Below are 18,053 nucleotides of genomic sequence, written 5' to 3' on the forward strand. Positions count from 1 at the left end.
TTTCTTCACACAACAAAGCAAATGATTGCTTTAATCTTTGGCAGTTGAAATGAGAGAAATGCACGTGCACATACTCTCATCATTTCATTCATTATTTATGATCAGCCCTCCTTCCACCTTTTCTACTCCTTATCTCTATATATTTATTGTACTGAGTTCTTTGGAACACTGCCTGAAACATAGTGTGAATTTAGTAGATGTTAGCTATTAGCTATTATGCAAGGTGAAATTCTAGATTGAAAGTATTCATTAAGCAAAACAGACAAGTGTCTGGTATATTGAAAATTTATGAATCTGCATGCAAAAAATAACACCATAAAAATACATAAAACATAGCTGCAGGTGATGCAGAAAGAAATTGGTCTATACCATTCTATTTGTTGGTGCTGTTATAATGGAACTCTTTTCTTGCATTGTATTTTTTTGCTTGATGAGCTGTTTTAACCTTACCTTTGTAAATTTACAACCGATAAAGTAGAATATTTATCTAATCACTCATATTTTAATGTTATAACCTAGCTCTTAACCTTTTTATACCTCACACCATGTAAAATAGAAATAAATAACAATTTAGTGACATGTCCAATGTGGATTGTATATTTTTAAAATATATATTACTTTAATTATTATAATTATTTAATCATATTATTTTAAAATTTTCTAACAGGATATTTATTATTAAGAGTTTCATAATTCGAGTACCTTCTTTAAAAATGATCAGCATCATTCTTTGGAAAAAATGACATAATGAGGATTAGTCTTAGTTCTCAACTTTCTTCATAGTGGCTAAGAGACTATCTCATATAAAAAATGAAGCCTTTGATAATATAGTGGTAAGTATAAAGATTGATATAAATATATAGAAAATTATCAGATATTTTTAGCCTTATTTTATAATCATATTTTGTGTATTTTTAAAACTTTATACATATAACTTTCTGATATACTCTCTAATATTTTGTTTGAGAATAATAAGTATTTTCTTTTCCTTTTTATCATATACTGTATACATACAATGAATTTGGAGACAATAGATCTCAGTTTGAAGCCTCATTCTTATCAATAGATGCAACACTATGGATGAATCTCTAAAACACTGTGCTAAATGAAAAAAGCCAGATGCAAAAGACTATATACTCTATGATTCAATGTGGAATTCTAGAAAAGGCAGATCCTGATATCTCATTATGATTTTAATTTGCATTTCTTTGATGGCAAATGATGTTGAGCATCTTTTCATGTGCTAGTTGTATGTATGTATATATGTATGTGTGTGTGTATATAATGAAATATAGATTTTTACCAAATATGGATTTTAATGAAATGTAGTATATAGTTTATGAAATGTCTGAGTATTTGCCCATTTAAAAAAGTGGGTTGTTCACCTGTTTACTTTTGTTTGTACATACATGGTCTCAGCTTATGACTTGCTCTTTCATTTTCTTAACAGTGCCTTTCAACGAATGAAAGATTTTCACCTTGATACAGGTCACTCCACCCAAACCTCCACTCTGTCCATATAGTTATGTCATTGCTTAGTTCAGTATTCAATGATTTCATAACGAGAATATAAAACCTGTTTACACTTAAACTGCATAGTATGCTCCATTTTTCCTTTATTATGCAGCTTTTTTTTGTTTTAAATTTGCTTTATTTCAATGTACTTATCACTAATTCATCCTCAGATTCCCTGCGAATTATCTAAATCTGTTCCTGATGTATTCAAACATTTTAAAAATCATGGCTGAATGTTGAATATTGTTGAATGCTTTTCTGCATTTCTACCACTTCCTAACCTTGAAAAATCTCTCTCCTGCAGCCTTCTGACCAGCTCTAGCATATATCTTAGGAAACAGGCAGTTGATTTTGCGGTTTTCTATATCTCAAATCTGTATCATTCTTGGTCAACTCATTTGTTTTAGTAAAGCACACTCCCCTCTCCCTGGTAATTTCTTGAGAAAGATTGTGTAGAAGGTAAATTCTTGGAAAACTAAAACATCTTAAAATGACTGCAGTCTATCAAACTTAATTGTTAGGTTGGTTAGGCAAAAGATTCTGAATTCTGATTTTTTAAGGTATTCAAGACTGTAACTGATGAAAAGTAGTTAAAGCCATTCTAATTCCTGTTTCTTGGTATCAGACCAATTTTCCCATCTGTAGACCTTTAAAACTTTTCTTCTATTTGAGATTGTACAATTTCATGATGATAAGATAGGTCTATTTTTATCTATTGTGCTTAATATTTGGTAGGGCTTTTTAATATGAAAACTCGTGTTTCGATTTGGGAAAATATTCAGAAATTATTTTGTTGATAAATTTCTCCCTCTGTTTTCTATGCTCTTTTTAAGGAACCCTATTTCAAATGTAAGATTCCTTAGATTGATGTTCTCTCTGTCTCTTACTTTCTCCTTCCTATTTTCTTTCTATTTGCTTCACTGTCTGAAAGTTTTTCTGAATTTTGGCTTATATCCTTTTTATGAGTGCTTTTTTTTTGTTTTGTTTTTTGGGAAGGAGGGCAGTTTTCATTGATTGGTTGGTTTGGTTGTTTGTTTGTTTTTGCTATTGTAGCTTTAATGTCTGAAGAACTCCTTTTGTTCTCCTAATGTCATTGTCCTCTTTTATAACCCTTGGTTCTTATTTTATGATTGAAATACTTCTACTTAACCCTCTGAGGATTCTAATATTTTTAAAATATTTTTTTTAAATTTCTTATTCCTGCATAGTTTCTATGGTCGATCTGTGGTCGTTTCTGACGTCTGCTGCTCTGCATAAGCATGTATATTCCAACTGTGACTCTCCAGTTAACCCCAGGGCCCTTGCCTGTTCCCCTATATCCACTGTCTCTTCAGTTTGGGTCATCCTTAGAGCTACTCTCACCTTTGTTAGTAGCTGGTGCCAGTGTGTTTTAGAATTTGAAAACTTCCCCTTCTCATCTGGTCTCATATGCTTTCCATCTGACACTCCCTCAGAATGATTTCTATGGATGGAAGGGTGTTCATGCAGAATTAACATTTGATACTTCAACAGTAAAAGGGGCACAATCTGCAACTATGTGAATGGAACTAGAGGGTATTAGGCTAAGCGAAATTAGTCAGTTGGAGAAAGACAAATATCATATGACTTCATTCATATGAGGACTTTAAGATACAAAACAGATGAACATAAGGGAAGGGAAGCAAAAATAATATAAAAACAGGGAGGGGGACAAAACATAAGAGACTCTTAAATATAGAGAACAGAGGGTTGCTGGAGGGGTTGTGGGAGGGAGGATGGGCTAAGTGGGTAAGGTGCATTAAGGAATGTACTCCTGAAATCATTATTGCACCATATGCTAACTTGGATGTAAATTAAAAAATAAATAAACTACTAATAAAAATCATCAAAATCTTAAAAAAAATAAAAATAAATTAAAAAGGTACATAGTATATAACCAAAAGTATGCATTATTTATATACATACCACTTCACCATGAAAATGTGGGTGCATTTCCATGAAGATAACCCTGCATTCTGTGAGTTCAATTAGACCTGCATCATGTTGTTTGTTTGTTTGTTTGTTTTATTTATTTTTTTAGTGGGACTGAGGTCAGCAAAATTTGAAGAAGGTAGCGCAGGTAACAAATTTCCCAGGCAACTTCTTTATCTGTTACCCTCTCAGTCACCTGTCTTTCTAACAAGCTCCTTTCGGAAGGTCTCCCTTCTTTCCTGCAAGAACAGCAAGAGACCACCACCACCTCATTTTTTCCCTCCCACATTAGGAATTTGAAATGCCTTCAGCACCCTCCACTGCAACCAGATTTCCCTATCAAAAACAATTTCAGGGAAATAGGGAACTGTCCTTTTGCTAACATTTTTAGATATTTAAAATTAGGTGTTTCCAAACTGATGAAAGAGCTGCAGAATGGGTTACCCCTTCCATTTTCCAAAGGGTGCGTTTCAAAATGCAATAAAATTCAATCGTATCAGATTTTTAGCTTTGTTTATATTTATTAAATAATGTACATATATCCGGCTGAACATTAACAAAAAGAGCAACAATCCTCTGCATTTTCCCCATCCTTATCTGACTCACCAGAGGCAAAGACATTTAATCATTCTGGTTTAAATGCTTGGTAGTTTTCTTTATATTGCTAAATAATACACTTACGCTGCTAATTTTTATTTATCCACATTATTTTTCCTGCAGTATAGATGAAAATTTAGCTACTTATTCATTTTTACCATGTCTTAGTCAGTTTGGGCTGCCATAACAAAAAACAAAACACACGCACACACAAAAAAACACAAACTGGGTGGCTTAAACAACAGAAATTTATTTATCACATTTGTAGAAGCTGGGAAGTCCAAGATCAGGATGCCAGCATGGGGGCTTTTGGTGAGAGCCCACTTCCTGGTTTGTAGACAGCTGTCTTCTGACTATATCCTCACATGGCCAAGAGTAGAGAAAGGTCTGGTCTCTTTATCCCACTATAAAGGCACTAAAGTCATTCATGAACATTCCACCTTTTTGACCTAATTATCTCCCAAAGGCCAAAGGTTATATTTCCAAATACACTGAGGATTTAGGCTTCAACATACGAATTTGAGGAAGGAGATGCAAATATTCAGTTGATGGGATATTATGACATTGATTATTTTGCCCCTTTCTTTTCTGAGTTTTCTTTTCTGAAAGAATAATCAAATATTAAGTTTACTGAATTGATCTTCTATATGTCATAGCTTTTATTTACTATGTCCTATCATTGGTTTTTCTATGCACTGGGTGGATTCCTTGACTAACTTTTCTAATGAATGTTTACTTTATTTTTATTTTATTCCTTTTTCCCTAGCATCTACTTGTGTTGTGGATACAATTATTCTCAAATCTCAGAATACTATTAGATCTCTTTATGAAACATTTTTATTTTTTTTAAGTTTATTTATTTATTTTGAGAGAGACAGAGAGAGTGCAGAAAGGAGACAGGCAGAGAGAGAGTGGGACAGAGAAGCCAAAGCAGGCTCTGTGCTGACAGCAGTGAGCCTGATGTGGGTCTTGAACTCACGAACCATGAGATCATACCCTGACCCGAAGTCAGATGCTTAACCTACTAAGCCATCCAAGTGCCCCTCATGAAACATTTTTAAAGTTCTTTTCTGCATTCTGAATGCGCTGTTTTTTCTGTGACCAGATAAATCTATCTGCTTGTCTATTTTGATCTGTCTGTTAGGTTACACACTTTCCTCAAATATTTAGTGATTCTTGGTTGTCTGGTGGCAAATATGGGTAATTTTAATTCCTCTCCCTCCCCACTCCTTTCCCCACACTGCATTTATCTTCATATTCCTTTATAAAATTGAAAGGAATGAGGCTTCCTGAGAGTTTTTGGTACATGGATATAATTTGTTGGCTTATGGCCACCATAAGTCGGTTAAGCTCCGACTCCGGCTGAGGTCATGACCTTATGGTTCATGAATTCGAGCCCCTCTGCTGTCAGCACAGAGCCCACTTCAGATCCTCTGTCCCCAGCCCCCACCCCTTTCACACGTGTGTGCGTGCACTCTTGCACGATGAATAAACATTTAAAGAAAAAAAGAATTTGTTGGCTTACAAACTCTGTTGTAGAGTATGTGGGTGACTAGGCTGTGATTGTTTTGTGTTGGAGTGTTTTTCCGTTTTTTGTTTTCCCAGTGGTTTGAGTGAAGGGGCACCAACATCGCAACCTATGTCCCAAAGAGGTTTGTTCTGGGACACAGGTTCACCCAGTGCCTGCCCTAGTTGCTAGTTACATCTGGGTGGCTCATTCAGCTTTCCTTAGAGAAGACTATGTGTATCAGTCGCCTGGGGCGAAAAGGCCTTGCAGCTCTCCCGTGCTCCTGACAACACTCCCCCTTCCTTCTTCAGGGTTAGCTCTGCTTTGGCTTCCATCTTTCATCAAATTTGCTATCTCCATTCTAGCCCTATGTTCCACATGCTGAAGTCACAGACTCCTCGGCTCCATTGTCAGGCCCCACTCTTCCACCAGATTTATGTCTCTCGTTAATTTGATTAAATGTCTCCTCAGCTGTGGGCCTCCTCTATTCTTTATGTCGTTTGGAATTACATCTTTTTCGTTCATTTACTATCATTTCAGTAGGCCTAGCCGTCCACTACCTAGAAGAGTTTAGATATTACATTTCAACTTTTAATTTTATTAAGTAAAATAAAATTTACATTCATGACCCCAGCAAGATAAATGTCACCCTCTTTTCTTTAACCAGGTCTAACATAGCAACACTTTAATATTCATTTCTTTAAGTCTTTTTAAAAAACTTTTATGTAAAATTTGTTCCTTAACCAGTTAAATTATATATTACACTTCTCACAAAACTTTTTAAAATGTAAGATAAATTTTCTATAGTTCATTAAGGAGAAAAATAGTTTAGTTTATTTCTATTCATCTAGGTAGTAGTTCAAAAATAATTTAATAAAAACATTTATCTTGGTGATGAATATTCTAAGTTTTAAATTTTTAAAAATTTTGCCTGCCATCAATTTAAATGTTCTTTATCATTTCATGTTCTACGTCTATAATAAACATAAAAGAGATTTAGAAACAACTAAAATATTTCTGTATGAATAATTTCTGAAAACTCAAATAAGATACTTAGTTTTTCTATTAGTTGGTAAGCAAGAGAATAGTGTGTTTTTATAATTTGCCAGCGCTGCATCCTACATGAAAAGTTATTTTTGTTTTACTGTGGCTCACTGGGCATAGGGCAAAGTGTTTCAATGTGTTAAAGTAGGGTTACCAAATAAGATACAGGATACCTAATTAACTTTGAATTTAGTTAAACAATCACTTTTTTTTTGTATGTGTGACCCATTTGTTTTATTGCCGTTGCTAAATCTACTAAGCCTCGTTGGAGGTGATGGAGGGAAAGGGAGTAGATAGATATCTCCCATCAAAATGCTTTAATTGAATTATTTGAGTTTATGCCTTTGACTTTTATTAAATAACAATATATGGCATATTTGCATGTTTTTCAAGAGTATTATTTAAAGTTTTGTTTTTGTTTTTTTTTAATGTAAAGATACATGTGACAACTTTCTCTTAGCTAGAAAAAGGATATTCTTTCCCAAGGAGTAGTCATGATTTCTTTGGCCCATTGTGGGTATTTTTGTTCCCTTTGACTAACAAGAAGTTCAAAACTAATTTAATATGAAATGTAGTACTCATATTTTCTTGCATTCACAGCAAAATTTCTCCAGTTCTAATTTTATATTTAGTCTCTGATTTTCTTTCATATATTTCAAATATGAAATATATTTCATATATTAAAAGATTATTATGTTTCAATTTTATGTTTATGTTTATTATGTTTCAATCTTAAATCTTTCCTATATTTATTTATATTTTAAATTATAAAAATAAAGTAAATGTTTAAAGATATCTGGATATTGTCATATTAGGGGCACCTGGCTGGCTCAGTAGAGCATGCAACTCTTAATCTCGGGGTTGTGAATTTGAGCCCCATGTTAGGTGTACAGTTTATTTAAAAATATTTGTACCTTATCTATAACAGTTGGTTGGCTTTAGTGATAATCCCAGGTATCCCAGTGATGGAAATCTATTTTCAATAATTTTAACACCATGATGGTATTAAAATTGATATTGTCTAATATATCTTAAGAATCATGTCTTTGCCAATTTAAATATTCTTCTCTACTTATAAGGTGAAAGAGTGGTCAAAAGGATAGAATAAAGAATGTTATCAAAATTTTTCATAAAAATAATTATATTCTTGTGAATTAATTAATTTCTATTTAATTAATTTTCTAGATATTATACACTTCTTGTTTTTATTTCAGAAAATATGAAGATAATAAGCATAACAAGAAAAATTCTGTAATACATTGGAACCTCAGATAAGCCTGATTTCTCATGGCATCTTTCAGAAATTATAATAATGAAAATGCATAATTGTATAGAAGAGAATTCAGAAATTAACACACTTGTAGGCTTGAAAGTGTTAAGCTTCCTCTTATGTCAAGGAAAATTACAGTGTTTATTTATGATGTTTGTACCCTTACTATTATAATTTAATTAAAAAAATAGTAAAGGCAGGGAAGTTGTTGAAAATTAAGAAATGAATTTTGTTGACGTAGTAATGCTATCACATAATCTTAATAAATAGCTAATAGTTCAGAAACTTGTCATGGATAGGTTCTGTGTAAATTGGTATATGTTCTCATCCATTTTGTTAGGACATCTAAAGAAAGCACAATCTAAGCCTGGGTCTGGCAGTGCCACAATATCTTCTTGTCTTTTAAATAAGTGCATTTAAAACTATAAACTTACCCCTAACGTGCTGTTTGAACTGGTTTACCAGCCTCTTGATATTTATGTATTCCGATAGTCATTCAGTTCTAAAAGATTTTGTAATTTCTCTTATTATTACTTTCTTAGCTCATGGGTTATTTGGGAGTGTTTTCTTTTTTTTTTCCAATATGTTGGTTTTTGCCATCTTTTACTGTTGATTTCTCATTTAATTATATTGTTCTTAGTGGATTTTATCTGTGTGATGAGATTTGAGAATTGTTAAGAATGCTTATGTTTCATGTGAATTTGAAAAGAATGTATAGTGTCTGTAGACTCCCTTTAAAATATGTTGCATTCATTTGTTTCTTATAAATGTGTTTTGTGCTTTAAAAACGTCTTCTTAAATATTCCCAATTATTGGGTGCAGAATTCTCTTATATCAGGCTTTTTAATTTACTTATTCAGGTTTTTTAAATTCTTCCTAATTTTTGTCTGCTTGATTATCAGTTTCTTATAGGAGTCTATTAAACTCCACTATTCTTCTTGTTATTCTGTTGAGTTTTATTTTATTTATTTTGAAAGATAATAAGAGATATTTCTTCTTCCTTCTTATTCATCAATAAAATATGAAAATTGTACTTCCTATTGTGTATTACCTATCCTTGAGTGCCAAAACTTTACATATTTAGCTCAGTATGAACTGTGTCACATACCAACATATAAAAAGAATATGAAAGATGAACTGTTCACATGTGTCCATTTCAGTCTCTCTTTTTAGAAAAGAAGAAGCAATATGTCAAGTATATTTCAGTGAATCTGGGTTAGGGTGGTTGGTGGGGGGAGAAGAAGAAAAGACATTACATGGATGTTACCTGTGGCAGATGCTAGAAGAAAAAAAAGAGAGAGAAGTTGAAGAGAAGCCTTAAAGATTCAACACAATAACTGTTGCCCTTAATGAAATGATTCCAGAACAGAGAATTTTGGCAGTCAACACAAAGCATTTCCAGAAAATGTTGATAGTGTAGCCAGGAGAGACACCCCCAGTTTCCATCCCCATCTCTTCTGCCCAATTGCTGGATGTTTGGACCGTTTCACTCCTCACCCATGGTCCCTGGACTGAGGTGTCTGAGAAAGGGGTGATTTGGAGAATCCCTGACACTCATCTGGGATATAGCAGAGCAAATAGTGCTTATTGGCTGTTTTGGGCATTGTTTTATAACATTCATACTGATTGCTTTTAAAAGTCACTTTCCCTCAAGCATATGTATGAAAGCATATGATATATTTATGCCCTTGGCTCAATATAACAGATGAGTTTGTAGAAACCACATTCAGACACATTTCTACTGAAATCTTTTTTTTTTCCCCCTCAAACACTACTTTTGAAGTAAATAGAAGCTCTGCAAACTTTGGAGACATGATAGGTAAAATTCCCTTTTACAAAAAATTCCAGTATTGAGATAAGCTACCAACAACTGCACTATTTACCATTGAAGTAAACAGTAACACGGTAATATAACCAATATTAGCAGTAATAGTAAATGTGACTACACTCTTGGGGAGAGGGAGAGAGTTAACCCTCTACCAACATAGGTGTATAAAAGTATCTCAGGGTTGGTTGTACACTCTTAATATGGACCATCCACCCTGTGGCAGAATTTCAGTAATTATCTGGGCAGGCATTTTCCTATGAAAACTAGTTACTTTTTAGATGTTGTGTTATTAATTAATAGCCAGTCATAGGCAACAAATTATGAGGAAGTTTATGTGAGCTGATAGGTTTTTGTTTTGCTGATACTAGTTTTCTTTCTAAAAGCCCAGATAAAATGAGGATTTCTTAGAATGCAGTTTACCAAAATTGATGTGAGTAGAGACAAAGTTTTAAAAAAAATTTTTTTTAAATACGAAATTTATTGTCCAATTGGTTTCCATACAACACCGAGTGCTCATCCCAATAGGTGCCCTCCTCAATGCCCATCATCCACTTTCCCCTCCCTCCCACCCCCCCATCAACCCTCAGTTTATTCTCAGTTTTTAAGAGTCTCTTATGGTTTGCTTCCCTCCCTCTCTAACTTTTTTTCCCCTTTCCCTCCCCCATGGTCTTCTGTTAAGTTTCTGAGGATCCACATAAAAGTGAAGACATATGGTATCTGTCTTTCTCTGTATGACTTATTTCACTTAGCATAACACTCTCCAGTTCCATCCACGTTGCTACAAAAGGCCATATTTCATTCTTTCTCATTGCCAAGTAGTATTCCATTGTGTATATACATCACAATTTCTTTATCCATTCATCAGTTGATGGACATTTAGGCTGTTCCCATAATTTGGCTACTGTTGAAAGTGCTGCTATAAACATTGGGGTACAAGTGCCCCTATGCATCAGCACTCCTGTATCCCTTGGGTAAATTCCTAGCAGTGCTATTTCTGGGTCATAGGGTAGATCTATTTTTAATTTTTTGAGGAATCTCCACACTGTTTTCCAGAGCGGCTGCACAAGTTTGCATTGCCACCAACAGTGCAAGAGGGTTCCCGTTTCTCCACATCCTCTCCAGTATCTATAGGCTCCTGATTTGTTTATGTTAGCCACTCTGACTGGTGTGGGGTGATATCTCAGTGTGGTTTTGATCTGTATTTCCCTGAGGAGCAGTGAGTTGAGCATCTTTTCATGTGCCTGTTGGACATCTGGATGTCTTCTTTAGAGAAGTGTCTATTCATGTTTTCTGCCCATTTCTTCACTGGATTATTTGTTTTTCGGGTGTGGCGTTTGGTGAGTTCTTTATAGATTTTGGATACTAGCCCTTTGTCCGATATGTCATTTGCAAATATCTTTTCCCATTCTGTCAGTTGCCTTTTAGTTTTGTTGATTGTTTCCTTTGCAGTGCAGAAGCTTTTTATCTTCATGAGGTCCCTATAGTTCATTTTTGCTTTTAATTCCCTTGCCTTTGGAGATGTGAGACAGAAAGTTTAAACCAATAAATTTTCATAGAAGAAATAGAGAAATTTATTGAGAAATTATAAGCACAAAGAGCCACCAGGCCCAGATGATTGCACAGGGGAACTTAGCTCCTAGAAACCAGATAGTCCCAATGTTTTAACATTGTTTCAGAGTATAGCAAATAAAGGAAAATTCACAAATTCTTTTAATATGTAAGTATAACATGAATACCTGGTCCTAATAATGAGAGCACAAAAAAGAAAACCACAGACCTATACCATTTATGACAATTGATGCAAAAATCTTAAATGCAATATTAGAAATAAACTCCCAAGCCACGTTAAGAAAACAACATACCATGTCCTGGTTTTTTTAATACCAGAGGTGCAAAAATCTGGATAGGATTCTTACTAATAGGTCTAAGGAGAAGAATCAAATGATTACCTCCATAGATGCTGAAAAAAGCCTTTGAAAAAAGGCAAGACCTATTTTCAATAAGAATATTAAAGAAAATTGCAATGAATGGATACTTTCTTAATATGATAAAATTAAGGGCCAGATAAAAAACACATATGAAAAATGCATGTCTAAAAGTATGTCTAAAAAATTACTTGTTTATATGAAATTAGAATCTCATGGGGTGTTGTGTATTTTAATTTGCTAAATCTGACAATCATAAATACAAGGTATGTACCTCAGTCCTAAAAATGGTTCTTTATTTAATGGGGAAACACTGGAGGCATTTCTACTAACATCAGAAAACAGAGCAAATGATCCCCTGCTATCTTCAGGACTGTTAAATTGTTCTGGCAATGTTAACCAGTGAAATTTGATAAGAAAAAAAGATTATAGACATAAGAATTGGAAAATAAGTAAAATTCTGTTTGAAGAAGTCAGGGGACTTAATCACAAAACTAATTCAAATAAAATAATTTAGCAAGGAATCAGGATATAAATTTGGCATTCAAAAATTATTAACTACTTGGGTGCCTGGGTGGCTCAGTCATTTAAATGTCAGACTCTTGATTTCAGCTCAGGTCATGATCTCAGGGTCATGGGATCAAGCCCCACGTCGGGCTCTGTGCTGGACATGGAGCCCGCTTGAGATTCTCAGATTCTCCCTCCCTCTACTTCCCCCTCCCCCACTCCTGCTCATGTGTGCACTCTCTCTCAAAAAAAAAAATTACATATATATATATATGTATATATAATATATATATATAAATGAGTAACTTCTTAAAAGTGAAAATAAATCCTTAGATTATGTGATGAATGAGAAAATCTCTTTTATAATAGCAGTGAAAAAGATTCAGGAACAAACCTAGGAAGAAATGTACAAAACCAGGAAACGGTTTGAAAGTGATGGAAATATCCTGTATTTTGATTGTGGAAGTGATTTCAAAGGTGTATACATACACCTGTCAAATTGTAAACTTTAAATGAATGATATTTATTGTATGTAAATCTCAATAAAGTTGATCTAAAGGTAAACTACTGTGTAAAACCTATATGAGGAAGGCTATGAAACTCTCCTAAAGATGCAAGAGGAGACTCAAGCAAATAGACCTCTCTCTTCTTGGACAGGATATCTCATCAAAATATTAGTTCTTCCTAAGTTAACTAAAAATTTTATTGTGATTCCAATAAATACGCGAACAATCCTTTTTTTCCTGGGGGTTGGCATATTGATATTCAAGTTCATATGGAAAAAAAACCCATTCAGGAATATCTAGAAAAGCACTGAAAAGGAAGTGCTAAGAGGGCATCTGAAACAACCAGATACTAAAACATTTTTCAAAGCCTCTATAATTAAAATAGTGTGATACTTTGTGCTAGCACTACACAGATCAGTGAAATAGAATCAAAAGTCCAGAAATATACCCAAGTAAATATGGATATTTAGTAAATGATAAAAGCAGTATCTTAAATCACTGGGCAAAGAAATATTCTGATGATATTGGGGCAACTGGATAGCCATTTAAAGAAATATTTACATGTTACAGAAAAATAAACTTCAAATAATAAACTTATAATAAAAAAGTATAATAAATAAAGTATAATAGTATGATAGTATAATAAAAAACTATAATAAAAAATAATAAAATTATATAAGTTTAAAATATAGATGAACCTGGAGTAGGGAAAGCTATTCAATGACTCAAAATCTGGACGCAATAAAAAGGAAACATTGTCCTTATGCATAAAAATTTATCCGACCTCACAAGTAAAAATCAAAACCAGGGCAGGCGCCTGGGTGGCTCAGTTAAAGTGCTGGATTTTGGCTCAGGTTGTGATCTTGCCATTCCAGAGTTCAAGCCCTGTGACAGGCTCTGTGCTGACAGTTTAGAGCCTGGAGACTGTTTCAGATTCTGTATCTACCTCTTTCTTTCTCTCTGTCCCTCTCCTGCTTGTGCTCTCTCTTTCAAAAATAAACATTAAAAAAATTTTTTAGGGGCGCCTGGGTGGCTTGGTCGGTTGAGCGTCCGACTTCGGCTCAGGTCATGATCTCACGGTCCGTGAATTTCAGCCCCGAGTCGGGCTCTGTGCTGACAGCTCAGAGCCTGGAGCCTGCTTCCGATTCTGTGTCTCCCTCTCTCTCTGACCCTCCCCCGCTCATGCTCTGTCTCTTTCTGTCTCAAAAATAAATAAACGTTTAAAAAAAAAAATTAAAAAAAATTTTTTTTTAAATTGAAACTACACTGAGATATCAGTCATGACGTTGACAAAAATTCAAATGCTTGACAATGCATTCTGTTGGGTAAGGTTATGTGGAAAATAAACACTCTCATACACTGGAAATACAAAATGATAGAAGTCCTGAGGAGAGGATTTGGTATGTATAAGAAAACTACATAGTATTTAAAACCACATTGAGACATCATTGATTGGTCTCTAGAAAGACTAAGATTGACCATACTATGCAATAGTGAAAATGTAGTGTAACTGGAATTCTCATACATTCTGGTGGGGATGTAAAACAGCCATTTTGGAAGCTTGTTCAGCATTTTTTAAAACAGTTAAACATATGCCTACTATACATCCCAAACATTCTAATTCAGTCAAGATTTGCTATAAAATATTAGCAAAATGTGTATGATCCACTATCAATGAGGCAAGGAAACTTGAGATTCAATACTACGTTTATGTTGTATTTTTAATTTTGGTGTGTTTGGTTAAAAGTACAGACTATGAGAGAGATGCGCCTGGATTTAAACCCTATTTCCACCATTTGTTAATCATAGATTCAGGCAAGTAATTATCTTTAGTTCCTTCACCAGGGTTGTGATGGTTAAATAAAATAATGTAAAACCCCTGGAGTACAGAGAACACAATAAATATTAGCAATTTCAGAAAGAAAATAATGTGTTACGTTCACATTTAATACGTCTATAGTTAACCACACACCCACACGAAATAGGAAGCCTCCCTGCTGAGCACAACGACCTCTCAACATCTAGAACTCTAGGAAAGGCCTGGGGTACTAACTGGACACTGTTCAAAAATGTGAGTTATATAAAACTCAGGATCCATTTATGTGCAATAGCAGGCACTACCCCTCTGATTGCAGAGAGGGCAGGGAGGAGAAACTCTTTGGGCTAAGAGGGAGGAATTCGTGCCCGGCCAGCCCACTTCACTCCTGGCCCGCTGAGCGGGCGCGAGGCCCAAGGGCGCGCCTTACGGCGGGCCCCGCAGCTGCAGCCTAGCCTCGCTGGGCAGCGCCCCCTCCGCGTCAGTTGAGCCTCCACGCAGGTGCGCGCGGGCCGCCGCCGCCTCCCTGCCTGCGGCCGCTCGCGCATGCGCGGTTAGCAGTCGCTTCTGGGCGGCCGCCGGCGGGATTGGTCTGGGGAGACGCGGGAACCAAGTGGCAGCGACTCGGACATCTGAGCTGCCACTGCTGAAAACGGGCCCGCAAGACAGGTGCGTGGGCAGTACGCCACTTTCCTACTGCCCTTTGCGCTCCGGCTAGAGTGAGGAATCGGAGTCATTGCATTTACGCCCAGGGCGGGGATTCCTGGGCCGCACACCTTTCTTTGGCAACCCGCCAGGCTGAACTGGTTGGGGCCAGGTGAGGGAGTGGTTCTTGAGTTCTGGGATGGAGGTGCCCCGAGCGAGGTTCTTGGGTGGGCTGTCCTGTCCTCGGGAGGAGAAAAGCCACCAAGGGCGGCGGGAGTTGATGCCACATCGGGTCCGTTGGGTCCTCCCGAACCGCGGTGTCCACCTGCTGCGCTGAGGCGGGGGCTGGGGCGCCGAGGAGGCTGGTGTTCTCTGCCTCCAAGGCTTGCGCGGCCCCAGCGAGCCGAGTCCGTTATTCCAGCGGTTACCATTTCAGCCCCATTCCAAGCTCGAGCCCTGGTGCGCGCTCCCGAGGGATGTATGGAAGGCCCGGGCGTGTCAGGGCGCGGCTCACCCCACCCACTAGTTTTAAAATCGTGAGCAAAAACAAAAAAGGCTCAGTTTACGCAATTCCCAGCTTTGTAAAGACGAACAGATTCAACCCTCTTGGCAGTGGTGGCCTGTAATTCCTGGCCACTCCCTAGATGCGCTGCTTGGAGCCCGGTGTGTGCCTCCAGGGACTGAGCAAAAGAGTTGGGTTGAATCCAGTGAAGCCCTAATTACTATAGACTCATTATCGCCTAAAGCCTGCTTACGATCAATCAAGACATTTTAGCTGATATTATTTTAGCATCGCCCAAGTAACAAGAAGGCATTTGCTTGGGATTTAAAATCAAGTGTCAATAAAGCTCAGAAGAGGAGGGGGTGGTGCAAGGAGCGAGAAAGTAAATTGAATGGCCATGGGAAGAAGTCTCAAATTAGAAGTTAATTTATTTTGAAAATTTTGCTGCATAAAAGCCATCAAAACCCTGATGTAGTCGTAAGATTTACTTAAAAACTTTTTAAGAGGGGCGCCTGGGTGGCTCAGTCGGTTAAGTGTCAGACTATGGCTCAGGTCATGATCTCACGGTTCGTGGGTTCTAGGCCCGCATCCGGCTCTGTGCTGACAGCTCAGAGCCTGGAGCCTGCTTCTGATTCTGTGTCTCCCTCTCTCTCTGTCCCTCCCCTGCTCACACTGTCTCTGTCTTTCAATAATAAATAAACATTAAAAAATTTTTAAAGAAATTTTTTTAAGAAAAAAATTCTTAAAGTTTTTACATCACTCTATGTCATTTAATCACTCGAGGTATCCTTCCTTTTGGTCACCTTAAGTTGGCCTCTCTTCACTTTACAGTTTTGCCTTCATATTTAATTGGTTTGGTCTTCCAGTACCATGTAGACCTATCCCTGATGCCTTGGAACGAGATAATCGATATTAGGGTTACCTGGGTGGCTCAGTTGGTTAAGCTTGGGACTCTTGATCCCCGCTCAGGTCATGATATCATGGTTGGTGAGTGGGCCCCATCTCTGGCTCTGTAATGACAGCGTGGAACCTGCTTGGGATTTTCTGTCTCCCTCTCTCTCTGCCCCTCCCCGCCCCTCAAAAATAAATAAACATTACAAAAAAAATTTTTTTAATGTTTTTACTTATTTTTGAGACAGAGAGAGACAGAGCCTGAGCAGGGGAGGGGCAGACAGAGAGAGAGACACAGAATCTGAAACAGGTTCCAGGCTCTGCGCTGTCAGCACAGAGCCCGACGCAGGGCTCGAACTCACAGACTGTGAGATCATGACTTGAGCTGAAGTCAGACACTTAACCAACTGAGCCACCCAGGCGCCCCATAAATAAACATTTTTTAATTAAACAAAGATAATTATATTATCTAGTTGATAAAGTTAATTGTGTATGAATGATGCAAGTATGTTGATGGATCTCTAGAAATTGAAGTGTTATAAGTTAGCCTTACTGCTTTTCAGGACCGAGTTTTAGTGCTCTTAATTAGAAAGCTAGAATTGTCCACTTTAATAGACCTTTAAATCATGTAGTTTAACTCTTTCACTTGGCAAAATGAAAAACAAAACAAGCCCAAAGCAGTTTTAACCTCTTGCCTTTTTAATAATAGAACTAGAAGCTTGGTGTGATAGTGCCAAGTTCAGTGTATAACTTTCTGTTGTATCATCTTGTAGTTGGGTTCCTCCTGAAGCTGCAGGACAACTAAGACTTTAAAAATAGTGACTTTGAAACACCACTTTTGAGGCATACCAGTGTTGGGGGAGTGCTCAGTGAAGCTGAACAGCAGAAGGGCCTCTCAGTTATAAGATACAGCATACAGAAAAGTATTAATGTGTTACAGAGTTGAGTGTTGGAGAGAAAGAAAGGAATTTGAAAAGGACAGAATTTATGCTGAGCACTACGAAGAACTACTGTACATTTTTATAAACAGTAAGACTTGTTTTCGAAAACTCACGCTAGAGAGAAGGTAGAGAGGATAGATTTGGAGATTGGCAAGACTGGAAGTGAAGAGGCAAAGTGGGAGTTTGTTGATCCTCTTCAGAAATGATTGGTTCCTAAATCAGGCTGTGTCGTGGGGATAGACTGAGGCATTTAAGAAATGCCCAAATGCGTTCAGTTGCTAATGACATAGGGGATCAGTAAGAAACAATAGTCTTATGATAATGGCAAAGTAATTTGACTGATTTAGCTGACTGGAGGTATGGTTAATGGAAGCAGAGCGTTCAAGAGATAAGAGAAGCAGATTTGGGTGGAAAGCCCACGTTCAAATTAACAGAAGCTTTGGGACACCCTTGAAGATGGATAGTGATTTGAAATCAAGGAGTGCTTGGGAAAAAAAAAAAGTTACAAACAGGGAGTGGGGGGAGGCAAACCACAAGAGACTCAAATACAGAGAACAAACTGAGGGTGGATGGGGAGGTGGGGGAGACAGGAAAGTGGGTGATGGGCAT

The 18,053-nt window shown here is 36.7% G+C and overlaps 2 protein-coding genes across 2 annotated transcripts in view; both read left to right on the forward strand.

The window, feature by feature from the left end:
- Positions 1-8,885, forward strand: part of MGAT4D (MGAT4 family member D) — a 58,096-nt gene extending 49,211 nt beyond the window's left edge. The window contains exons 11-12 of the mRNA XM_042935432.1: positions 668-833; positions 7,828-8,885. Coding sequence (XP_042791366.1) covers positions 668-682 — 15 coding nt within the window. The 3' untranslated portion in view covers positions 683-833; positions 7,828-8,885. The remainder of the gene's footprint in view (positions 1-667; positions 834-7,827) is intronic.
- A 6,163-nt stretch (positions 8,886-15,048) lies between these two features.
- CLGN (calmegin) overlaps positions 15,049-18,053 on the forward strand; it is a 62,574-nt gene continuing 59,569 nt past the window's right edge. Inside the window, exon 1 of the mRNA XM_042935440.1 lies at positions 15,049-15,134. The gene's annotated coding sequence lies outside the window, so the exon portion shown is untranslated. The remainder of the gene's footprint in view (positions 15,135-18,053) is intronic.

Source organism: Panthera leo, chromosome B1 (genome assembly GCF_018350215.1).
Source record: "Panthera leo isolate Ple1 chromosome B1, P.leo_Ple1_pat1.1, whole genome shotgun sequence".
In the NCBI taxonomy this organism is placed as follows: domain Eukaryota; kingdom Metazoa; phylum Chordata; class Mammalia; order Carnivora; family Felidae; genus Panthera; species Panthera leo.